Here is a 26314-nt window from a genome sequence, read left to right on the forward strand (position 1 = left end):
AAAAAGTAGCCTAAAACAATATCAAAACAGTGCAGATGTCAGTCAAAAAGAAAGATATTATGAACACATTTTTCTCATGAATAACGTGCACTAACAAAATTATGCACAATGAGACAAGTAAATGAGGTCAATTTTGATTCCAGTATTCTTCTGATATAATTGATTAATTCCAAACTTTCTTATAAAAAACTTTAAAAGGTATTGGTCTCAATATCAGAATTTTAGTGAACAAAAAAAAAAAAACTGTATTAACCACCATGCATCTGAAAACCAATACGACTGGGTTTTGTATTGCATTTACTGTCATAACTCAGCAGGAAGTGTTTTTAAGGAAAATATTTAGGCTACTGCACAAAAAAAAGAAGAAAAAAAAAGAAAGAAAAGTGTCTCAGACGTGAGGCCGCCATCCAGCGACTGAACACAAAATGTCCACTGAACAGCAGCCATTTCTGATAGCAGGCCTACACCTGTATTAAATGTCAACCACTGGACAGTGGACACTAGACAGAGACATTCTTTGGGCATTTTGAAGAAATACACAAACACAAGACGATGTTATAACCCAGCATCTGCTTCAGTTCCCCGGGTAGCAAAATTAGAGCACATGTAATGCAACTAAATCATGGCAAACTGCAAACAACTGCCAAAACACGTATTAGTGATGAGACTGACCGATCGACCGTGAAGAGTCATAACCAAACAGAAAACTATAAGGTAACGCTCCCATTATTACGACACCGCAAGATCGACCGTCGATCATTTTCAATGGCGTTATAGTCTGGGTGGGGTGTTTGCGTGATGTTTTTGTTGCCAGTGGATCTAATACAAAAATGAAAGCAATGTTTAAATGCACGAAATACGCAATATGGGTGATCTAATGGGCAGATTGGTAGTGAAATCAACTGGATCAGTGCAGGCCTCGGGCTCTGCTGCTTCGCCATGAGTATCGTTTACCTCGCTCTTCGTCGGCGTCGGCATTTTACAGAGCAACACGCATTTTATTCGACAAATAAATCACCACATTTACACTACAAGCGCTATAGAACACTATTGCAATGCACCACAGTAACATACCTCGTATTTTAATATGTAAAATCTTACGATGGAAATGCATCCGATGAAGAAAACGCTCCGATTTCAGGGGACGGTCGGTTTGCGTCTCAGACGTGACTACTCGATCGACGAGTTGTAGAACCACACAAATAGTCAGGAAAACCAATCAAACCAGAACCCTTGTGATACGGAAAACTGTCAAACTTTCAGTTATTACGTACAGTCTGTACAGACTTGTTATTTCGCGGAAAGGGTGAACATTTTTACACCGTAGGAAAAGAGAGACAGGTTTTATGCCGTTTCTTGTAAACAGCAGAGAGGGAGTCCTTTCCTTCAAGGATATCCAGGAGATGGCAGTGTTTTCATTTGTGAGACTCTGCTGGCTCAGGCAAAGACTCTAGGCTACTTGTTAAAACATCACGTCATAACAATGTAGGCCTACAAACGTTTTTCCCCCATATATATGTCAATGAAGGCATATATATTTATGTAGGCTATTTTAGCATTTTTTTTATGTTCTCTACGTAATTTTGCATTCGTCATTCACATTTAGTGTGACAAAACACCTGTAATTTAAGTAACTTCCTGAATAATTGTAGGCTTATTTTTGGGCCAGTAATAATCTGATATTCTGAAGTTCAGACGCTCAGTGTTGCTGCATGTTGATGTTCTTGACATCTAATCCTTGTCAAGGTCAGAGATTTTGTCACACCAATGTCTCTCTGACATTTCTGAACCGATCTTTCTATCACACATCGACTGTCTCACCGCTGTTTTTGAAAGAAAATATATTCAAACAAATATTGAGATTTTTATTACTTTAATTATTTGGTACATTTATTTTCTTGTTCGTTAAATTGCGTTCTTGTTAATAAGACATTTAGTAAATCAATGATGTATTACCATGATGATTTTCAAAAAGCATTGTCTGCATTGTTGATTTAATGCTTTTGTAACTTGTAATTTAGTTGTGATCATGAGAAAGAGATTGGTTTGGGATGCTGGTATGTCATGACTCAAAGTAGCTGTTATTCGCTTTAGGTGAAATTTTATGCCAAGTGTTCTGGCTCAGAAATTAAGACTGGTTAGTGACAACATTATTTAACCCTGATGTACCACATTATTTTTGGCCTTTGACAAAAATTTAGTGATATTAATGAACAATGTTTTGTGAATATTTCCAGCTCAGTTTATTGTAAATGCTTCTTTAATGTTAATGTTAAAGGGATAATTCTCCCAAAAATGAAAATTCTGTCATTAATTACCTAAGCTCAAACGTGCTGCTTAACACGAGAATGAATCTCATTGGTTCTCACACGGGTGAACATGCTTGAGCTTCTGTTTACCACGACTGTTGTCGTGTGAGTTAATTAATGTTTACATGTGAATAAAAGCCTAAATTAATCTGTTCATCATATAAAGCGATCGTGTCTCTTCAGAAAAATTGGACTAAACCACTCAATGGATTAGTTTTATGATCTCTTTATAAACTTTTTGAAGCATCAAAGTGATAGTTGTGTAGCTGACATCATATTGCAGATCAGGCTCCATTAAGTGACCCAGAGAAGCAGTGTTATGTGGCTGACAACGTCAAACATCATGTAAAACAGATAATGCATACAGTAAGCCCCAGCAGGCTGACATATCTGATAAATCACTGATCCTGTTTTTCATTCATCTTCCTTTCTGGTGGATAGGCCTATACACTATTGTTCAAAAGATTGGGATTAGTAAGGTAAAAAATAAAAAATAAAAAAAATAACATTTTTCTTTTGCAAGGACACATTACATTGATTTAAAGTGACTTTTACATTGCTACAAAAAAATCTGTTTCAAATCTGTTTCAAATGAATTTTGTTCTTTCGAACCTCGTATTCCTAAAATAATCCTGGAAAAAAAGAGGTCACGGTTTCCTCAAAAATATTAGGCAGCAAAACTGTTTTTAACATTGATAAGAATAAGAAATGTTTCTTGAGCAGCAAATCAGCATATTAGAATGATTTCTGAAGGATCACGTCACACTGAAAGGCAGGTGATTTGTTCCAGAAACATTTTTTGTTATGGTGGTTGAAAGTCTTTTCAGATCCTAATAGCAATCACTAAGTTAAGTGATCTAAATGTATTTAATGTATATCGTCTGTGGAAGGCGTAGGACCATAAAATGTTCATCCAATCATTGCATTCGGACCAAATGCTATTGGCGCTTTTCCACTGCTGGTACGGCTCGGTACGGCTCAGTAGGCTACGGTTCGGCTCGGCGCGGCACGGTTCGGCTCGCTTCGCTTTTCCACTGCTTGGTACGACTCGGCTCAGCACGGCACGGCGCGGCTCGCTTTAGCTCGGTTTGCTTTTCCACTGCAGTTAGTACCGCTTCAAAGTGGGTGGGATTATAGTCGGACCGTTATAGTTTATCCGCTCCTCGGCAACCAACGAGACGAACGTCTGCACTTCGTCCACTGACCACGATTCAGCCATTTCTTTTTTATGGAAGTTTTCTTTCTTTCTTTTTCCTTCAAGCAAGTCAAGCAAGTAGTTTTAAAACAGGTGCTACAGCGGTGGCTGTTGTCTACTGGCTATTTAAATCTAGTGGGTTTAGTGTCTCGTGTCGCAAATACAATGACGCTGATAGTGACGATTCTGTCTGACCAATCAGTGATCTGTAGTGTTTTCACGTCACATTTTAGTATCGGTACGGTACGCTTGGAACCTCAACAGACTGTACCATTTAAAGCGAGCCGAAGCGAGCCGTACCGTACCATGCAGTGGAAATGCGCCATAAGTGAGCCGTACTGTACCATGCAGTGGAAAAGCGCCAAAGTGTGCCGTACCGAACCGAACCGTACCGTTCCATGCAGTGGAAAAGCGCCATATGATAAGATGCCCTACCTGCCTCATTTCATGCTCATGTTTCATTCGATTTGACAAGCTTTTGAGAACTCCCAAAACAAACTCCAGACGAATTTCCTTTTGGCTTGCTTTTGTTCGAAATGACGTCATGTCAGTTCGTTCTTCGATTTCGCATGAAATATATCGGGGCCTTTAGACAGACGTCAGTCACCGTGCAGCGCAACCGAAACAGTTCCTCGTGAACCAAAACAACAAGCTTATATTGTGTTGTGTTCACGCCATAACTGCTGTAATTGGGAAGAGATGGAAACCCGTGACTCATATTTATGCGTTTCTATGTCAACACTATCAACACCGAAATGAATCTGCAGCAGTCAGGTGGTACAACTCTGTAAGTTGTTTCCTTATTATTGTAATGTTGTGTGCTTTGAGACATGAGGTAATTTAACGCCGTCTCTCATCTCGTGACGCTTTGCAGACTCTGCTGTGCGCATTCATGTGTTTTGAAGGAGGCGTGGCTTTAGAGACGCTCTGAAGGGAGAGTGGGATCTTATACTTTCAAAGCTAACTTGCTATTGCTAGTCGCTCCTAAAATTACCTACACCCCTGAGCATTTACTGTGCTTGACCACATGGACATAACTCAGTTAACCAGAAGGTCAAGCCTGAGCTGTGTTTCCCAAAAGCATTATAAGCCTAAGCAGATTGTAGTAACCATTGATGCAAATGGTTTCTACGGTCTATTTAGGCTTATGATGCTTTTGGGAAACAAAGTCCTGAACAGTTAATTGCAGTGAAAGACACAGAATAGAATAATACTTTCACACTTACTTTTAGTCCTATTGCTCATTTCAGTTTTTCTCTCTCCCTCTTTTCGTCTCAATATCCTTCTCACTGACTCTGGTTTATGTCCAGGTCCAGCATAGTGACAGACCAAATTCATTTAAGCACCAGAGGCCAATTTCAATCAATAACAGTTTGGACACAAAGAGAGAGAGAGAGAGAGAGAGAGAGAGAGAGAGAGAGAGAGAGAGAGAGAGAGAGAGAGAGAGAGAGAGAGAGAGAGAGAGAGAGAGAGAGAGAGAGAGAGAGAGAGAGAGAGAGAGAGAGAGAGAGAGAGAGAGAGAGAGAGAGCTAGCCGCGTTACAAACACACAGACAGGAGCGACAGAAAGAAAAATAGACTTGATGATAGGTGTCATTTGCACGGGTCTTGTTCGCCCTTTTCATCCCTTCCCCTTCAAGCATTATTGTAGTACTTGCACTAGCTGTGGCTAGATTATCGGCAGCTGGCATTGCACCATTTGTCCTTGTCTGGCAGCACAAATTATGTGGACAGTGAGGGGTCCCGTTAACAGATAACTAATTAAATATAACAAGAATAAATGCCCCCCAGGGCTTGGGGGAATACCTAACACTCAGCGATACAGGACAGACTCTCCCAGGAGCCCTTCAGTTCTTAAAAGGTCACGATAACATCATGTCTTCATGGCAGATGGAGCTCAGGCTACAAGTATTTTCAGTTTGCATGAAACCCGCTGGGTCTTATTTTAGACATCTAGGTTTAGTGTCAGATCAAAGAATAATTCACATTATATATTGTGCACTCTGTTTATTATATTAAAGATCTATTATGCCCTTTTACAAAGTCTTGATTTTGTTTTTTGAGGTTGTTAGCAAAACTATGTTATGCTTGAATGTTCAAAAAACACCTTATTTTTCACATATTTTACAGTGTTGCAGCACCTCTGTCAGTAACACTCTGGTTGCGTCTGAAATTGCATATTCTCTTGAGTAAGTTCTTATTTTAAATAAGTTTTAACTTCACGACCGCCAAAAAGTACTTTATAGGATGAGTGTGTGTAGTATGAATGTAATCTGAATGTACTACATCTGCCATGTTGTCTTTATCAAGTGATCTACCAGTACTTCTTCACTGTCATTCACAAATCCTCTCCTGTGGCCTCATGGGATAGTTAAGCCTCCATTGTATGCACACTTCACAATCTCGCCGGAAGTAGTAGGTCATCTGGGTACTTTTAGGCCTCGTTTACACTGTCAGTGAAATGTGACCCAATTCCGATTTTTTACTCATATGCGACACAGATCGGATGTGTTCTATGACAGTGTAAACAGGAAAAAAACGCATGCATTCGGATATTTCGAGATCGGTTTCAGGCCTCGTTCATATGTGGAAATAAATCAGATGTAAATCGGATATGTGCCAATGCGACTGTCATGTAAACAGGCAGATCGGATTTTCCGAGGCATTAGGCTGCGTCTCCGCGGTTTAATGACGAGAGAAACCCAGACGCGCATCTGCGGATGGACGGATGGCCCTACGAAACATTGTGTTGTCATAGGAGAGGAATGTGGACACATCACGTTGACACAACATATCAAAGGTTGGCTTGCTCATCCTAAAATTTCGGACCCACTGCTCCTCGTTAAAGCCCGCCACAATCTCATCAAAGTGCGTTTATTGCACGATTTTTTTTTCACGTGGCATTTACGCCAAAAATAGTTTTTGCATGCATGATACGCACTTTATGGCGTTTAATACGCACGTTTACAGTGCGTATCATATGCAAGCGAAAACTATTTTTGGCGTATAAATGGCATGAGAAATAAAATGTGTGCTATAGATACTCACTTTTATGAGATCGTGTTGTAGTTCCCACCTGTCCTGAGATCTCGCTGCGCGTTCGTCCATCTGAGCAAGAAGACCCCTTTAAACATGCGCGATGTTTCAGTCAAGTGTAAACACATGACTCGGATAAGGTTCACAATTTAAAGAACGTGTAAACGGACGGTAAAAAAAATCGGATATAGGCAACAAATCAGAATTGGGCATCAAGACCTGCAGTGTAAACGAGGCCTTATACTCTTTTATGAGTACTGTGAATTCGGACATAATTCTTTCGGAAGTGTGTGATTTCGGATGCAGCCTCTGTTTAGTTCCTGTCTCTATGAAGCCCCTCCTTCTAAAAAGTGCAATGTGCTCTGATTGGTCAGCTGGATCAGTGTGTTGTGATTGGTCAACGGCTTCACGCATGTTTCTTAAATGTCACGCCCCTCACCATAACCGTGAGTTTTTAACACTAACTCAACCCAACCAGACCCTGCCCCTTTATTTTGCGTATGCTTTGGGCGGGAATTATTTAAATGAGGAATACTGTGACGTGTTTGTTTCTGGAAGAAAACGCAAGACTACAATGGAGGCGTTTCAGGGATTCAGAAACAGTGACACTGATATAGAGAAGAACTGCCTTTGAAGTGACTTTGTGCTTTGTAACTTTGGCTGTACATCTAAGAATATTAATGTTAATTAATTTCACGGTTATTCATTTTATGGCTATTCGCCATGTTTTATGGTCAGACCACATGCAGTGAATTCTGATTCAGTGTGTGGTTTTCAATTGTACCACCTGTAATATTATATTGGTTATCTGTAAGGTAGAAAGCAGATAATTAACATTATATTAACTATTGATATATTTGGTTATAATTTGTAAAACACACAAAGGCATTAATATGCAATCCCGTTAGACATGAAACATGGTCACCTTGTCATTTTTACAGTGAATTTCTGACAACCACAGCTGCTGTTTTTTTTTTTTTACACGAATTTAACAGGATTATTTTTTACAGTGTCGGGTACCTCAAGGTCTAATTAATGTTAATGTTTTGGATTGGTGGTGAATATGAAAGAACATCCTGACACAACATGATTCCTATGAGTGACTACTGGTTAGCTCAAATGTGCTGGCTAATGTTTCCATAATGAAAGCTTCATTCTGGGCTCTGGTTTCATCGTCCCATCTGAAATGAGTTCTTTCAGCACCTCGGCACCATCTATTTCAGAGTACAGACACACACGGATAAACACTTACACACCCTCATGCAAACACAACCCCTTTAACCTTCTACCACACCCGTGATCTCAGAATTGTGCTGGCGAGGCGTTTTGTGGTAACAGTGTCCTCAGATATGTTCACAATATTTTCCGCTGTAACTGAAAACTGATCGTTCCTCATTTCAGCTGTCCTCATCTAACTCATTTTCTTCCAAAGTCTGTTCTAGTTAATGTGTTTGGTCATTTTTCGATCTATGGTGGTTTGTATAAAATCTCTATTTTTTAATATTGAATATACTATCGGATATATCAAATTTCATAGGTTGATTGATTTAACAATAGTTCCTGTAAGTATGTGAGCCATGGTCCAACAGGTAATCTGTGAACACCCTGTATTTCCCCTTGAGGTTTGGGTCTGGCTGTGTTGACATGACACCCTTTAAATCAGCATTGCTTCTCTGAATTACCTTTCACAGGGTTCAAGAGAGTTTCTGGCTAGTTGATGGAACTGTCACTTGGCCTTTTGGGACAGTGCCACATTGTTTCCAAAAATGTTCATTGGACATCTTGTACATCCATTTTTGTGCCTGGCAAATGTAATTTATGTGTTGCAAAATTCTGCTGATTTGTCATCAAGGTAATATTATCTAGCAGATATATAGCTGAGGTCACTCGCAAAAATGAATTCATCTTGAAAGCATCAATAAGAAAGTATTGAAAACCACATACTTTGCATCATGTGACATCGTATTCCAGAAAAGGTGTGTTTATGAATTTATGGGTTTGCATTACAATTTAAAAATCTTATTTTTGTCAATGAGATATTTTTTCTCATCAAATTATTTTGGTCATCAAAAGTGACAGTGAAGACATTTAAAATGTTACAAAAGTTTTCTATTTTAAATAAATGCTGTTTTTTTTACACTTTCTATTGATCAAATAATTCAGGAAAAAAATGTATCCACAAAAATATTAAGCAGCACATTGGTTATATGAAACGTTTTTTGAGCACCAAATCATGAATGATTACTGAAGGATCATGTGTCACTGAAGACTGGAGTAATGATGCTGAAAATTCAGCTTTCGCATCACAGGAATAAATGACATTTTAAAATATATTCAATTGTTATAATACTTCACAATACTGCTGTTTTTACTGTATTTTTGATCAAATATGCAGCCTTTGTATGCATAAGAGACTTCTTTCCAAAACAAAAATCGGATACTAAATGAAATGTGTCATAACAAAATGCTTAAAAATAAAGCTTGTTTCATGTTCCCTGTGTAGACCGTTTAGGGTTTTAGTTTCTCAGGTCTCAAATATTGGGAGGCTGGTTACTATGACAACATGTGTACAACACTAACTTTCGCAACTGTTAGGGCTACAAGCCCTAAACACACACACACACACACACACACACACACACACACACACACACACACACACACACACACACGCACGCACGCACGCACGCACGCACGCACGCACGCACACACACACACACACACACACACACAATCACTGTAAACCATGCATGCCCATAAAACATATCCAAAAACATATGTAACCTTTCTGAAGGAGGAACCCATAAATCTTGTTAAGGGGCCCAGATATAGATATCCTTTACCCATCTAAGGTCCTTATGGCATTAAAACTGAACCAAGGCCAATAGCCAAGGTCATGGCAACATGTGTTAAGAACATAGCAGATCAGGATATAGAATATAAATGTGAATATGTTTTTAGTATGATTGTTTTTGGCAAGGTTGTTGTTATGACAAAGTAATGTCACTCTGTCAAAGGTGAATAGGAACCACATTAAACTTTCTAGTATTCAGTTTCTGATAACATCTAGTACCAGGAGACTATGATTAACACATCTAATCCTGTCAATAAATCCTGCCAAGGTTGGAATAGTCTGTCCATATATATATATATATCTTCAGCCCCCTGTAGAATCCCTCACAACAGCACAAATCTGCAAAATAGGTGTTGTTTAAAACATACCTGATGCAACTAATCAAGGGCTTCATTAGTTGCACCAGGTGTGCTTGAGCTAAACACATGAAATATGTGAACTGGCTAGGTTTGTTGAGTGTCACGTTTGACTGCATGTCAGAAATATGGCTTGGTCAAAAGATGGTCCAAAAAGTTAAGAGAAGATATCATCGCCCTTCACAAAAAAGGAACAGGATACAAAAAAAAGCGAAGGCACTAAATGTTCCTAGAGACACCGTTGGAAGCATAGTTCGCAAGTTTTGATGTCATTCTCTGATCGGTCTGCGCAGCGGAAGTCGAACACACCTAATGGCTCTCTTTAACCCTCTATGGTACGCATTATGATATCAGTGAGAAAAAAATTATTTGTTATGTTTTTCCTGCTTAAAATTGGACACTATAACAATATCAATAAACATTATCATTATTTTTAAATTTATTTATTAATTAAAAGTTTGTTGCCTCAGGGCAACATTGTACCACAATGGACAAATTGAAACATTTGACATTTTCATGAAGAAAAAAATGATAGATTTATTGAAAACATCAATTTATTTAACTGAACACTTGAACAAACACATTTATGAAGTTTTTAATGAATTACACATTTCATATTTAATAAAAAGTAACATTTATTATCCAGCTGTTGCCCTCAGGCAACATTGTACCATCATGGAACGCAAGTACTACAAACCATCATATCAAGTTATCATATCAAAACATTACAATCGGTGTTGTTTCAGGATAAAACATTAACAATCACCATAACCTTATCCTAATATGAAGGCCAGGCCTAAACAACAGCAAGATCAAACATGTGGAAGACCTCCCAGGCCGACCTAATGACCCGTGTGAGGTCAGGGAGGCCTGACCCCCCCAGGGGCCCGATGGGAGAACCCCAAAATCCAAGAATCCCAGAAGCAGCGCCACCTTCATCCTGTGTGGCACCACACGCCCCCGTCCCACTCACCCACTATTTGTCCAATTACCCACTATAGTGGCCAAATGTCCCGTTGACCCCCCTGACCACTCACAAGCCCCATCCCACGAACCCACTATTTGTCCGATTAGCCACTATAGTGGCCAAATGTCCCGTTGACCCCCCTGACCACTCACAAGCCACACGCCCGTCCCACGAACCCACTATTTGCCCAATTACCCACTATAGTGGCCAAATGTCCCGTCGACCCCCGCTGACCACCCACAAGCCACACGCCCCGTCCCACGAACCCACTATTTGCCCGATTACCCACTATAGTGGCCAAATGTCCCGTCGACCCCTGCTGACCACTCACAAGCCACACGCCCCGTCCCACGAACCCACTATTTGCCCGATTACCCACTATAGTGGCCAAATGTCCCGTCGACCCCCGCTGACCACTCACAAGCCACACGCCCCGTCCCACGAACCCACTATTGTATTCAAACCTAGTATGCCTGGTATGGCCTTATGTGATTCCATTACGGTACAATGTTGCCTCGAGGCAACATGCAGTTTTATGTAATTCCCTATGATACATTTGATGATATATAATGTAATGTTTTTGAAAATACTTCTTTACTAACCAATGAACGTGACTACGATTTTTTGTAGTTGATTATCTGGACAGAAATTAGTGAAAAATGCCCTTTTCAGTGGAGAAAATATGGAGCCATGTGACATGTGCACGTGTGCTGAAAGAGGGAACACAATGGACCCCTGTGGGTCATGTTACCACTCTTTTGCATTTTCATTGGTTAGTATTTGAGTTCCCCTCCCCTTAGAGAGCATTGACAAATAAAATTGTATTAGTTTTTATTTAAAAAAAGCTAAAATAGACTATGTTGCCTGGAGGCAACACCGTACTATAGAGGGTTAAGAATAGGCCATTGAATAATTGGTTCACCTGGTTGCTCCGATCAAACTGCGAATTCATTCAGAGGCGAAACCGCTGTGTGTTCTCAGAGACGCACAACAGTTCTGCTCTGGCTTTATAGGTAATATTTTCGTTGGAAAAACTGAGCAGAAACAGACAATATTGTGTGTAAAATATATCAAAATATCAACTTATTTATTGAACTGTTGTATTGTAATGGATTACAAATGGATTACTGGTAACCTCCAGAATTATAAGCAATAGTTACCAGAAACGTTGTTTTTTATTGCTAAATTATTTTTTAAATAGATATTAATATCCATAACACTTGTAAATGGTAGTCACTTTAAATAGTGTCTTTTGAAAGCCAGTGTTGATTCAAGACCTAATTTGGATTACACAAAGATAGATTAATTGCTGTTACTGCCTCATAAATCTTCAGTTTTAAAAGCATACACTATTTTTGGACACCACAAAGGTCTGAGTTTATGTGTGAGGTCTATAGATTTGGCTATTTAGTTCACAGTAGGGTTGTCTGGACATTTTTATGCCATTTCGAGAGGAAAGCAATTGCAAGAGGGAGAGGAGGGGGAATGAAACCGTAATCTCCTGGTATTTATTTAGTCAACGTTCAATCAATGGCATAAGCCTGTGGCTGCGACTACTTCCAGAACAAACAAACCAGAGTCATAAATCTGTTTCTGATTGCATTCAGACTTTCATCAAGCCATGGGATCATCACTACAGCGTTATGTTACAGGCCATATCACGGGACTCCATAAGGAGGCTACAGCAGATTGTCGCCTTCTAAAATACAGTCCACGTAATTGTTTTTAGAAGATTTCTTTGCTGAAATTTCATCATAACTTTGAAATGATAGTCCGCTAGCAGGTGAGGTGACTGATTGGTTTATGCAGTGAAGGTCATCATTCATGGTTTAGCTCACCATCTTTTAAGTCATGACCCTTTGCTTTGTGCTGAATTTATGAATGCAATGTTTTATTCGGTTTGCATTCAGCTGCTTGACATGACTGGTCCTTCAGCTCAAGGGTCTATTTGGAGCGAGCAGCATGTTGTGTTAGTGCGAACCAGACAGACAGCAAGAAGACATTGTGTCCTATGCCTCGTGTGCTTTGTGAATATGTCATGAATATCTCTTTAAATGCACTCTAAAAAATGTTGGGTTGTTTCAACCAAATTTGGGTCAAATATGGACAAACCCAAATGTTGGGTTAAAAATGTAATTAAACAATTTACATTTGAAAGTGAAAGTTGAAGTTGGGTTAAAATTTTTAATTACATTTTTAACCCAACATTTGGGTTTGTCCATATTTGACCCAAATTTGGGTTGACACAACCCAGCATTTTTTTAGAGTGTGCATAATGTGTTTGCTCGCAAGGCGCATATGACGAAAATACAGTTTTTGATTAGCATAATGATGACATTGAGAATGTGGAGGTTAATGATGATATTTCAGCAATGATTGTGATTACGAAGATGAGGACAGTGACAATTAAAAAAATGATTTTTTACAAATGATGATTTTAAAATTAAAACATGATTTTACAGAATGGCATTTATAAAATGTGGGGGTGGAAATGGCATATCAGTCTGTATCAGAGTAATGGAGGCTCTGGAATTTACAAGAATACCACAGCGGACACACTGTGGGCTTTTCCAGACAGTCTCTCTGCAGTCCCACACGACTATTAAATGCAAATGTCAATGTCAAAAGCCCAACTCACAGATTAGCAACAACAAGCTTCCACACAGTGCTGTGTGTTCTCTAATTGTATAAGTTACAGTTAAATGTTACAGTAATGCACTTACAATGAAAGTACACTGGGCAAGGACTAGAAATATGAAGTTTTTTTTTGTTAATGCACTTTTTGTAATTAATTTTGCTGTAATTTTGTCTAAATTTGTCTAAATTGTCAGCACTTGTTTTCCTACAAAGGATAAAGCTATAGAGGATGGATAGATGAAGGGAGGCCTAGGGATGGAAGAAGGGAGGGTGGGTGGATGGATGGAGGCAGGTATGGATAGATTCATGGATAAATGGATGGAAGAAGGGAGGGAGGAATGGAGGGGAGGGGAGGGGGGATGGGTGGAGGAGGGAGGGATGGAAGTTGGCTAAATTATAAGTTTTGAGATGAGGCATCTTTTCTAGTTGGTGAACATTTTGTTATACATGAATAACGATATAATTGAGGGAAGAGTCTATTTCCATTTAAACAGTCCTTTCCCAGTTGGATTGTCATTTAATCAGTAATTTAAACAGTTCCTTTCATATAGGAATGTAGTTATACGTATTTTCACTATGATGTCTCATGCTCAAACACTGACTGTCTATTTAACGTTTATTAATTGTCCCCTGGACCCTGCAAAAATTATTTTCCGACTTAGTATTTTTGTATTGTTGATAGATAGTACAAACATCAAAACATTCTTAAATCAAGATACGTTTACTTGAGAATGCTTTTGTTTGCAATGCTTTCCCCCCAAAAAACTTTGCATTTGCTGGCAAAGAACTCAAAAGGTTCAAAATTTATTGGGCAAACAAAAGCATTGACTTAAAGGGTCATGAACTCTTTCAGCTCAAGTCTAGCTCACAATCTTTTTGAAAAATGCAACTTAAATGGGCGTGGATGGCTGTGAGAAGAAGGGAGGGGAGTGGGTGTGGTACGGCACGGCAGGGGAGAGGGGAGGGCGGGATAACTGTCATCGGCCAGTGGCCCATGCATTTCAACTGTCACTAAAAATCAGTGGTAAAACGTGAGGAAATGCTAGATTTTTTATAGCTGGCAAAGTTAAAGTCTAATGAAATACACTGACATCTTATTTTTGTCCTTTCAAAAGTAACTGAATGTCCTGCTATAGGCCTATATATTAGCCTACAGTAATCGTAATTCTATTTAAAACATATTAATGTACATGTACAATTATAATGTCATTATAAAATAAATATTTGTTTACATACACACTATAAATGCATATATTTGAAAATAATTCATTTTAAGTGATTATAAAGATATACTGCTCTTGCCTGGGTGAATAGTACTCGCTGAATTTTGTTTAAGTTTAGAGACGTGCTCCCGAAAAATAGTTCACGGAGACGGAGAGGCAGAAAGCACATCCTGTTTACTTTCTTTATTTTATAAAACCACAGTTTTGTTTCGATTGTAAGTGGACACATAAAAAAGTAGACATTTAACAGTTTATTTTTTCATATTTCTTAAGTCTGTATGACCATAAATAACGGAGTATTTTAAGTCTATTTAGCTGCTATGTGAAAAAAATCCAGCAAAACGCGCCGGCGCGTTTGTCGACCCCAGAGGTTTAACAAAACTAAGGCAAGTAAAACGGTCAGGGTTACATTTTAGACACACACACACACACCTCTGAAGGGATAGAAAAGTCCTCAGGACTTGGTACCGCATCACTTGCAAGACGCAACTTGGATTGGTGAACAAGGCCGAAGTCCACCATTCTCCAGTTCTCGAAGCTCTCTCGCTACAAAAATGCTTGCTACACACACATAGTTTAGATGTGTCTGTGGTTGATGGCTGGCCAACCGCCCGCAGCCAGAGTCTAGCCCTGGCAGCATCGCGGGGAAAGATATGCAACGCACTGGAACTTTTGCTCATCTACTATGCGGTATCACAGTTTGACATGTCTGTCATTGGAAAGATCCACGTGGTGTCATGACTAATTAAGAGACAGTGTCTTCTCATAGGATAAGAAAACTCAGTCTCATGAATAATTATGAGACACCGATGAGTCATCAAAGCACTCACAGTGCACTGCCACATCACAGCCTGTGACGTGGACACGATGATTTAAAACCCGGAAGACAAAAATAGCAAGAAAAAAAAAAAAGTAACTATTTTCCCCCTACTATTAAATCTAACAGATGCTAACATTGTCTTTAATGGTGTTCAACACACATACCTCTGTTAAAATCTCAGAAAATTGGGTTTAGGGTTTCATGACCCTTTAAAGTCCCCCTGTAGTCAATAACTGTATCCCTTAAAAGTAAAACTCATCTTTAATCATCAAATGACATATTTAAACGCATTTTCCTGTGAAAATAATTTCTTCATGCCTTAAAATAGCTTGAATGTTACTCTATACCCTTGCTTCATTTAGTATACGTAGTCCCATTAATATGTAAATTAGTCCCCGCCTCCACTCACTCACAGCAGCTCAGGATACCTGATCACTCACTCAACTTTACTGTAGTAAATGCTACACTGTGGCAAGTGGAAATATTCATTTATTTCAGCCATATATGTTTGAACCAGAAACTGATTCAGAAAAGGAAGAGTGAATTATACAGGCTGTCGATGTATCAGAATGGTAATGCGTTCTATGTATCGCTCTCCATGTCAAACACACAATGGTCAATTAATATTAGCCTTTGGCTTGACTACGTTATCAAACAGCTAATAATGTCTTGCTAAAGTTACACAAACCATGTTCCCTTTCGCTATCTCAGAGAAAGCTGCCTTCCAACAATCAGTATCCTTAGAAACACTTTAAACTAATATACATCATACATAATGCACTCACTATATTGCTAGATGTACACACTTTTTTTATATCAACAGAAAATAGAAGATAACCTGGCTTCTCTTGAGACTCCCCTGCTTTGCAGCATATAGTTAATAATATGCTAAAGCCCGCCCCCCTTGTGACGGGATTGGTTACGTTTGTGACGTCAGAAACACCAGTGATTTCAAAACCGTGATTTTGAGACTGAATTTGGTTCACTTCAGTTTTAAGGAGAAAATACTCAGCAACTGACTGATGAATTTGCACATGGTTTGTCTTAAAGCATATTAAAAACACCCCATAGACATATAAACAACATTAAAAACGAATCGGTTACCTAACGTAACCTCGGTTCTCTCTAGATGAGGAAACGAGTATTGCGTAAGCTAGCTTACGCTGCGGGAAAGATTCATCTTTTCTGAGAAATTGAAGCCAAAAATTATCCTATAATTTTGTATCCATTGTCAACGCAGTTCAGCTGCAGCAGAGCATGAGCAGGCTAGCTAGCAGCTCATTGGCTCGCTCACAGGGAACTGCTTAAGCCTATGAGGAGACACGAATGAACTCTCGGCCAATGAGAGTCTGACCTGCTCTCATTGCGTCAGAGCCCGCCGAAACGGGCGTGGCCAGAGAGTATAAATTCGCCTCTCAGGCTGCAAACTCTGGTTTTCATAGAAATGAAGCGAGAACGCTAGTAGCACAAGCACGGCCAGGAACGCAATACTCGTTCCCTCATATAGAGAGAACCGAGGTTACGTTAGGTAACCGATTCGTTCTCCTACGAGAGGTTCTCTCGTATTGCGTAAGCTAGCTTACGCTGCGGGAACACCTGGTCAACGCCGTGCGTGCTAAGCATCCACTATGAGTCCCAGGGAGGACCCTGGGGAACCCTTATGAGTGGGAATAAAATATGTACATGTGACAAAGGCCAGCGGAGCGGGCCGGGGATTGTGAAGTACATAAGCACATGATAAGGAGGGACAGAGCGAAACCGGTCTGAGTGAATAACTCCCTATAGTGCAGCTCAACCAGAAGAGCTGTAACATACTAGACTGCTAGTAGTTTAGCCTGCAAGGCGGGAACTTCCAGATTGTAAAATCTGATAAAGGTGGAGGGGGAAGCCCATCCCGCTGCCACACAAATATCATGAATGGAAATTCCGCTGGACCAAGCCCACGATGAGGCCATGCCTCTAGTGGAATGGGCCCTGATGCCCAAAGGGCATGGCAGGTCTTTTGACGCGTATGCGGCTGCAATGGCATCAACTATCTATCTGGACAGAGTCTGTTTCGAGGCGGCCAACCCTTTGGTGCGCCCACCGAACGAAACAAAAAGCTGCTCAGCTCGTCTGACCGGAGCAGTGCGAGTAAAGTATAATCTCAGGGCCCTGACCGGACACAGGAGATTAGAGTCAGATTCGCTATCGGATGCAGGCAGAGCCGATAGGGAAATAACTTGTGCCCTGAATGGGGTACCAATCGCTTTTGGGACATAACCATGTCTAGGTTTGAGAACGACTAAGGAGTCATTGGGCCCAAACTCCAGACAGGAAGCGCTACTGGACAGCGCGTGAAGGTCTCCCACACGCTTTACTGACGCGAGCGCGAGCAGAAAGATGGTTTTGAGCGAAAGGTATTTGAGATCCACGGTGTTTAACGGTTCGAATGGGGGGGCTTTCATAGCTTCGAGAACTATGGAAAGGTCCCAAATCGGCACCGACGGGGGGCGTGAGGGGTTCATCCTTCTAGCTCCCCTGAGGAAGCGGATGACTAAGCCCTCTTTGCCCAGTGACTGGCCGCGCCGGGGTTCAGCGAACGCCGCGACGGCTGCCACATACACCTTGAGAGTGGATGGGGACCTGCCCTTGTCCAGCATCTCTTGGAGAAAAACTAGCAAGGAAGGAACCTCGCATGACCGTGGGTCCACGTTTCTGTCGGTGCACCACTTAGAGAACACAGACCATTTAGACGCATAGAGGCTTCTAGTAGAAGCCGCTCTAGCCTGCATGATCGTGTTTAACACTCCTTCTGGCAAAGCAACGGGTAGTCGTTGATCACCCACGCATGAAGCGCCCAGCGCTCTAGGTGGGGATGCCAGATCGTGCCGCGAGCTTGGGAGAGGAGATCTGTTCTGACTGGAATGGGCCACGGGGCTGTCTGTGACAGCTGAGTGAGCTCCGGAAACCAAGTCTGACCTTCCCAACGCGGGGCTATGAGGAGCACCGAGTGGCGTGTTTCCCTGATTCTCTGAAGCACCTGCGGTAGCAGAGAAACCGGAGGGAATGCATAAAGCGGGCGGCTGGGCCAGGTCTGGGCTAGCGCGTCCTCGCGTTTTGAGAAAAATATTGGGCAGTGGGTGTTTTCTTCTGAGGCGAAGAGGTCCACCTCTGCTCTGCCGAATATTCGCCACAGCTTTTGGACTGTAAGAGTGTGCAGGGACCATTCGCCAGGGGGAATGGGGTTCCTGGACAGACTGTCTGGACCGTCGTTCAGATGGCCCGGCACGTGCGTCGCTCTGAGCGAGAGCAGGTGACACTGGGACCAAACTAGGATGCGTTCTGTCAGCCGGAAGAGATTTCTGGATCTGACTCCGCCCTGACGGTTTAGATAGGAGACCACAGCCATATTGTCCGAACGGATCAGCACATGGTGACCGTGAATGCGCGGCAGAAAGCGCGTGAGCGCGTTCTCGACCGCCAGCATCTCCAAACAGTTTATGTGGAGGAGACTCTCCTGAGCTGACCAGGGGCCGAAGGCCGGTGAGCCCTGGCAGACCGCACCCCAACCCATGTTGGATGCGTCTGTCGAAATGACTTTTCGGCGAGAAAAGGTCCCCATGGAAACGCCCCGCTGAAACCATTCTGTCATGGTCCATGGCTGCAGAGCTGTGATACAGGTCTGCGTTACCTTTATCAGCTGGCGGCCCGTGGTCCACGCGCGGTGAGACACACGGCTCTTCAACCAGAACTGAAGCGGGCGCATGCGCAGTAACCCCAGCTGGAGCACTGCGGAGGCTGAGGCCATGTAACCCAGCACCTTCTGAAAAGTTTTCAGAGGTGTGAGTCTGTTCATCTGAAAACATGCGGCGAGACGCTGCACACGGCGCGCGCGCTGTGTAGACAGACGAGCCGTCATTGAGACCGAGTCTAGCTCTATACCCAAGAAGGAGATAGTCTGACTGGGTTGAAGTGCGCTCTTTGTCCAGTTGACAGAGAGGCCCAAACTTTTCAGATGGTCGAGGAGAACTGTACGATGAGACAGTAGCTCCCTCTGTGATTGTGCCAAAATCAACCAGTCGTCCAAATAGTTCAGTATTCGCAGCCCCTGACTCCGCAGGGGGGCGAGCGCCGCATCCATGCACCTCGTAAACGTGCGGGGTGCTAGGGATAGGCCGAACGGGAGGACGGTGTATTGATAAACCTGGCCTTCGAAGGCGAAACGTAAGAATGGCCTGTGAAGGGGATTTATCTGAATCTGAAAGTAGGCATCTTTCAGATCTAGTGAAATGAACCAGTCCCCCTGGCGCACATGCGCGAGGAGTTTTCTGATAGTGAGCATTTTGAACGGTCTCTTCATGAGAACTTTGTTCAGAAATCTGAGGTCTAAGATTGGTCTGAGGCCGCCGTCTTTCTTTGGAACCAGAAAATAACGGCCGTAAAACCCCGACTCGCTCATAGATAGAGGAACTCTCTCTATAGCCCTTTTGCACAATAGTTTTGCTATCTCTGAACGGAGCAGAGTCACTGCTTCTGGGTTCACAATAGTTTCTAGCCGCGCTCGGAAACCTGGAGAGCGGCGGTGGAACTGTAAGCGATAGCCTAGCCTTATTGTGTTTTGCACCCACTGGGAAATTCCCGGAATAGCTTTCCACGCTTTGAAGCGTAACGCTAAGGGGTGAATGGCTACATGGTCCCCGTTGCTGCACACAGCGGGCCGCGCGGGCGCGCTCATAGTGTTTATGACAGCGGGACTTACACTCAGAGAGGAGTTTAAGGGCCGTGTAACAGAGTGAGCAGAGGTGGGACGCGCACACGGGCTCGTGGGCGCGCTTATGCACTCTGAAACTCGAGCGGGTTGGAACCGCTTTATGAGAGTGGGCTCTGTGAGACACACGGGAACTGAAATGCTTTTGTGTATGAGTGAACACAGTGTTGTGGGCACATTTTCTACACGTGAGGCTTTTATGCTCTTTTTGAGATATCTCTGGGTCGCCGTGAAAACGGTGTTTGTGCACATGCAGTGCTTTGTGTATGAGTGAACACAGTGTTGTGAGCACATTTTCTACACAAGAGGTTTTTATGCTCTTTTTGAGATATCTCTGGGTCGCCGTGAAAACGGTGTTTGTGCACATGCAGTGTTTTGTGTATGAGTGAACACAGTGTTGTGGGCACATTTTCTACACAAGAGGCTTTTATGCACTTTTTTAGATTTCTCTGACGCGAAAAGCTTTGTGATACACCACTGAGCCACAGGGGTAATGACACAAGCACAGTAGCGCGAGCAGATAAGAGGGCGTGATAGCAGTAACAGGTTCGCCTCGGTGGAACTAACACACTATAACCCATTTGTCCAGCTTTATGCTCGGAAATGAGAACGTTTCTCATGAGCGCGGGAGAGCGCGGCCGCTTTCTGTCACGTAAGAGAGCTGGGCGCGAGCTCAGAGCTGCATAAAGATTATCTGCGAGAGCCGGAATCGAACACGGATCTCTGGCGCGAAAAGCTTTGTGTTCCACCACTGAGCTAGGGGGAAGACAGAGGCTTAATAGCGCGAGCAGATAAGAGGGCGTGATAGCAGAAACAGGTTCGGCCTCAGCGGAACTGATACACTATAAACGCTTTATGTAGCGGCGTTATATGCAGGCGGGAGAGCGCGGCCGCTTTCTGTAACGTAAGAAAGCTAGCCGAGAGCTCAGAGCTGCATAAAAAAGTTATCTGCGAGAGCCGGAATCGAACACGGGTCTCTGGCGCGAAAAGCTTTGTGTTCCACCACTGAGCTAGGGGGAAGACACAGGCTTAATAGCGCGAGCAGATAAGAGGGCGTGATAGCAGCGACAAGTTCGGCCTCGACGGAACTAACGCACTATAAACCCACTTGCCGGTGACGCGTATGCATGGGGCCGGGCTAGCTCTCTTGTAAAGTAAAGAAAGCTAGCCGCGGTTGGCACAGCTGTAAGCGGCTCGTCCCCCATTCAGCGCTCGTAGGCGGTGAGAGGGGGAGGCGGCGTAACGCTTCGAGTCGAGCCCGCAGGGTCGACAACAGAAGCCCATTCGCAGAGATCGCAGCCGCCATCGGCGAGGGCGAGCTCGGCGTGCTCCAATCCGAGGCAGAGAGCGCAGATGACGTGGCGGTCTCCAGTCTCGAGGGGAGCGCGGCAAGAACCGCAGGAGGAAAAACGAGACATCTTTACAAAGACGCTCGGCTCTTTTAGATACACACACACAAAACAAGAAGCTTTTGGTAAAGGATATGAATCCGTCGGATGGCGCTAGCTTGCAGGACGGCTGAAGGTGGCGAAGACGGCCGGCTTCCTCAGACTCCCAGATGCTCGCTAGAAGGTGCCTTTTCCACGACGGCGGCTTCTCTCAGGATCAGCAGATGCGTGTAGCCTCGCTGAAGAGATGAAAATCAGAGTTTGCAGCCTGAGAGGCGAATGTATACTCTCTGGCCACGCCCGTTTCGGCGGGCTCTGACGCAATGAGAGCAGGTCAGACTCTCATTGGCCGAGAGTTCATTCGTGTCTCCTCATAGGCTTAAGCAGTTCCCTGTGAGCGAGCCAATGAGCTGCTAGCTAGCCTGCTCATGCTCTGCTGCAGCTGAACTGCGTTGACAATGGATACAAAATTATAGGATCATTTTTGGCTTCAATTTCTCAGAAAAGATGAATCTTTCCCGCAGCGTAAGCTAGCTTACGCAATACGAGAGAACCTCTCGTAAGAGAACTTGATTTTCACCACAGGGGTCTTTAATATTTTTTCTCCCATCTATTTTTTTCCCCCCACCACCATATCTCTTTAGGGGCTCCATACTTATCTGTTCATCTTTTATTGATAAAAACATGTTAGTTTGCTCATCTTTAGAGTATCAGAGTAAGTTTTTGTTAGAGCAGTGCTGTCCCAGACAGCAGAGGAAGATCCATTGTTAGTGTGAGGGAGGAGAAGAGGATGTGAATTGGAGAGAGAACAACAAAATCCTTTCATCCACAGATCAGGGGGAGAGGTTACATCAACCAACTCAGTCGGGACAAAGGAGAACATACCAAAGCAACAATCAGTTCGTAATCATTGTACTTTTATAAGAAGCCATGGCATATGCTTTAAATTCAACCTACAATACCTACATATTAACAGAATAATGTCGATTCTTGCATCTTTCAGTCAGTTTAATGTGGGAGATCCTGTATGTTTAATAATATCTGAACCAGTGTTAATCTGGGCTGAGTGACGAGAGGAATGTGACATGAAGTAAGCAACAGTATCCTCTAGTCATGTGATCAAGAGAATGAAGCTAGGCCGCAAATGTAAAGTTACAAAGCTCTCAAGAACACAGAGAAGCCTTTCTTGTCTGCATCTGGGGGGTAGAGAGTATTGGGGGGTGGAGGTGTCTTAAATATATCTCCAATTACATACATGGCAAAATAATTCAATGAAAAAAAGTCCAAAGTAAAAATATTTAGTGTACTGGATATATTATATATTAAAACAATTACTATGCTGACTTTGGCATTATAGTACAGGGGTAAAAACTCATGTTGGTTCAAGAGTTCAAGAGTATATTTTATACATGATAATAACATTCCTCTGCATAGCAAACTGCCGACAAAAACAGCTGCTGTTCCCTGCAGGCTGCGGAAAACCAAACCCTTGAGCTTATTTCTTCATACTAGTTGGTCTAAGGACCATTATAAATGAATACAACATGGATTATATAATTAGACTATTGCCATCAGGGGATACTGACTCACACAAAAGGAATGAAACCAGACGTGACTAGTCTATGATTATAGATGCCTTTACCAGCACAAACATGTTTTAATTTGATGTGGCATTGCCAAAAACCCTTTACTTAAATCATATTCATGTTAATGCTATTCTTTTCGTAGAACTACACAGCTGATAATCATATACTTAATGAATATATGTATATATATATATATATATATATATATATATATATATATATATATATCATAAAAACAAGATACTGAACATGTAACTGAATAACTGCATAAGACATTATGACTTGTTTTTATGGATTGTATCTTGAATAAAAGTGTATTTTGTTCTACTGAAATGGAAAACTATTGAACTTTTTTATATTTGAAAAGTAAGTGAAAAAATCAAGACAAAATACACTTGTATGAAAGATACATTCTCTGAAAACAAGCCTCGATATTTATGCAGTGCTGCTCTTTGAGTAAATTTACCTCGTTTAAGGATTTTATGTTTTTTTTTTCAGTGTAGGGAAATAATCTCTGAAACCGATTTGTAAAGTTCTTCTACCTTGTATTTTTAGAAAGTCAATTGATTCATGTCAACATATAAAGTTTAGGACAGGACATAACAAAAAACAGGCACATGAGCGTGGCACAAACTGCAAAAAATCTCACATCCAGACATGTTAGCGAATTAAACAGCAGAGGATGGGAGAAAACACACAAAACATTTTTTTAACATTTCTTTTTTCTCTCTGTTTCAGCTCCAAAGTTTCAAGCCACACATTTTTAGACACAAATAGCACTTAATTGCTGAATCTTGATCGGCTCCTACCATGAAATTAAACCACAACTGATCCAGAATCAGAATAAAAAGTTGGTTTTAAAACACATCTCCACTTACCTATTTGGGGCATTTGGTCGGGAGAAGAAAGCCAGGCTATTGACCTGTTTGTTGACATTGTGACTTATGATAGCATTTGTTGCGCCATCTTGGGAATTTAGTTTCTTATTGCTTTTTACCATGTCTTCTGCACTAGAAAAGCTGAACGAAGGGCAAATGTGCTCCTGTAGCACTCACACCTGCTCTGGGCCACAAAGAGACCTTAAAATCCACAAATAAACCAACCAATACAGAGTCTGAGATTCACAAAGGCTTTCAGAAGGATGGAAAAGTGTCTAATTGATTATAGTTGAAGGACAATGATGAGGAACCGACACATGATGGGATGATGGTTGTTGCGGATGGTCTTAGGATGATGAATTTGATGCTGATCCGTACCTGGAGTTGCAAACAGGGAATTGTTGCTACACAAGTTATCTGGTGCAGGGGTAATAAATAAGCGCTGAGATTAACGGGTCACAAAAAGGCAAAAAAGTTGTCCCAAAATAGTCACACCGTCCGAAGGATGATACCAGAGCTAGAAGGTTTTCATTTGACATACATCGAAATTTCTTTCTTCACCAAAAATGTTGAGAAAATCAAGCCCGTTAACAAAAACACACTTATACTTAGGAGTATATGCTGCAAATACTCCTTAAAAATGAATTTAGTATCGGCTTCTCCATCCTGGTTGTCTTCTCTGACAGCTATTAAAGATCAGACTGGGATTGCTAAGGGTGTCCTGGGATTTCAAGCCACACAGTTTCTGCCACCCGGATCAGTCAGCTGGTGTAGCTGAACCACAGTGTCACATGCCGGACGTCTGTCGGGAGGGGAGAAAAGAAACATCTAGAGGGGGGGAAAGAGAGAGAAAGAGAGAGAGAGAGAGGGTTATGGTATTTCCCTCTCTCCTTGCTTGGTAGCAAAGGGTAATTTAAAGAGACATTCCATCCTTCTATATCCTGTGCCTTCATTTACACCTCCTGCCCCATTCCTCGCTGTCTCTCTTTCTTTCTTTTTTTTCTATCTCGCTCTTATAGCTAACTGCTGACCCCATGTGTTGGCTCATTTCCCTTGCAGACTTTCATTTATATGTTCTTAAGACCTCATGGGAGTAATGTGAACTATTTAATTCAAATATCCCACCGGTTAAGATTAACACTACCATTTCCTTTCAAGGCCTCGAGACCATGTCGCTTGTCCTTTATAATGTCAAACATCAGATTCGAGATCTGAATCTGGAATCATGGTCAAGGAGGATAGATAGATAGATAGATAGATAGATAGATAGATAGATAGATAGATAGATAGATAGATAGATAGATAGATAGATAGATAGATAGATAGATAGATAGATAGATAGATAGATAGATAGATAGATAGATAGATAGATAGATAGATAGATGGATGGACTTTTGTAGTCCAGCATGGAGGAACACAATTTGTATTACTGTACCTTTGTTGAATTTCTTTAAATTGCAATTCAATAAATTCCTTTTCCTGTCTTTTCAGTTCAAATTCAACTTATTTTTGGCGTGGAAAAATTCAAATTCCAACTCATGAATTGAAAGGGAGCCAATTCTTCAATTCAGAATTTTGCCCAATCATGCTCATTGTCAAATATGACCAACTTGTAATTGCAAAATATGACAAATTTGCAATTCATTCATTTGTGTTCATGCCCAGTGTGTTGAAGCTTCCACGAAGTCTCTTAATCAGATCCGGAATGCAGACTCATCCTCCGCACAAACCCAGCTGTCACTGCCGGCTCAAGAGACGAATATCCTAATCAGTGTGTGTGTGTGTCCTGTGTGAGTGGACATGTTCAACTGTACTTCTGCCCCCGTCCAAACACTGCTGGTAAATCTTACTGTGCGAAGAGGAAGCCTGTAAATAAAGTTGACAGAAGTTGGGGTGAGACATATTACAGGGTGTGTTCTTTTTTAAAATTAAAATATTAATTAGATTAAGATTAATTAAGATGAATATAATTAATTAGATTATATAAAGATGTTCAGAATTCTTCATTAAAAATCTTATTGTGTTAATAAAAAAATTAAAAAATGTGTACAAAACCAATTACTTGTCAACCTTTATGAGAACAAATGCATATTGATCGCTTCAAAACCAACACAAACAGACTAAAAGCTGCAAAACTGGAGTCTTTAAATAACCTGCATGATAAATAAGATGGACTTAATTTGCTTAAGGTGAACAGTGTGTCCAGCCTACAATGGTAAATTGAAACCAAATACATCTTTAGATTGAGACAACAAGCACCCAGAATTGTTATCAAGAAGCATAAAATGTTGTTGGTGGTAAATATGGCAGTCCCAA

General features: G+C 41.7%; 1 protein-coding gene across 1 annotated transcript in view; it reads right to left on the reverse strand.

The window, feature by feature from the left end:
- znf638 (zinc finger protein 638) overlaps positions 1 to 24156 on the reverse strand; it is a 40436-nt gene extending 16280 nt beyond the window's left edge. The window contains exon 1 of the mRNA XM_056259320.1: positions 23999 to 24156. Within this exon, the coding sequence (XP_056115295.1) occupies positions 23999 to 24120 (122 nt within the window). The 5' untranslated portion in view covers positions 24121 to 24156. The remainder of the gene's footprint in view (positions 1 to 23998) is intronic.
- Positions 24157 to 26314: the final 2158 nt, after the last annotated feature.

This window comes from Rhinichthys klamathensis, unplaced genomic scaffold, assembly GCF_029890125.1.
Source record: "Rhinichthys klamathensis goyatoka isolate OS25496 unplaced genomic scaffold, OSU_Roscu_1.1 h1tg000165l_1, whole genome shotgun sequence".
In the NCBI taxonomy this organism is placed as follows: domain Eukaryota; kingdom Metazoa; phylum Chordata; class Actinopteri; order Cypriniformes; family Leuciscidae; genus Rhinichthys; species Rhinichthys klamathensis.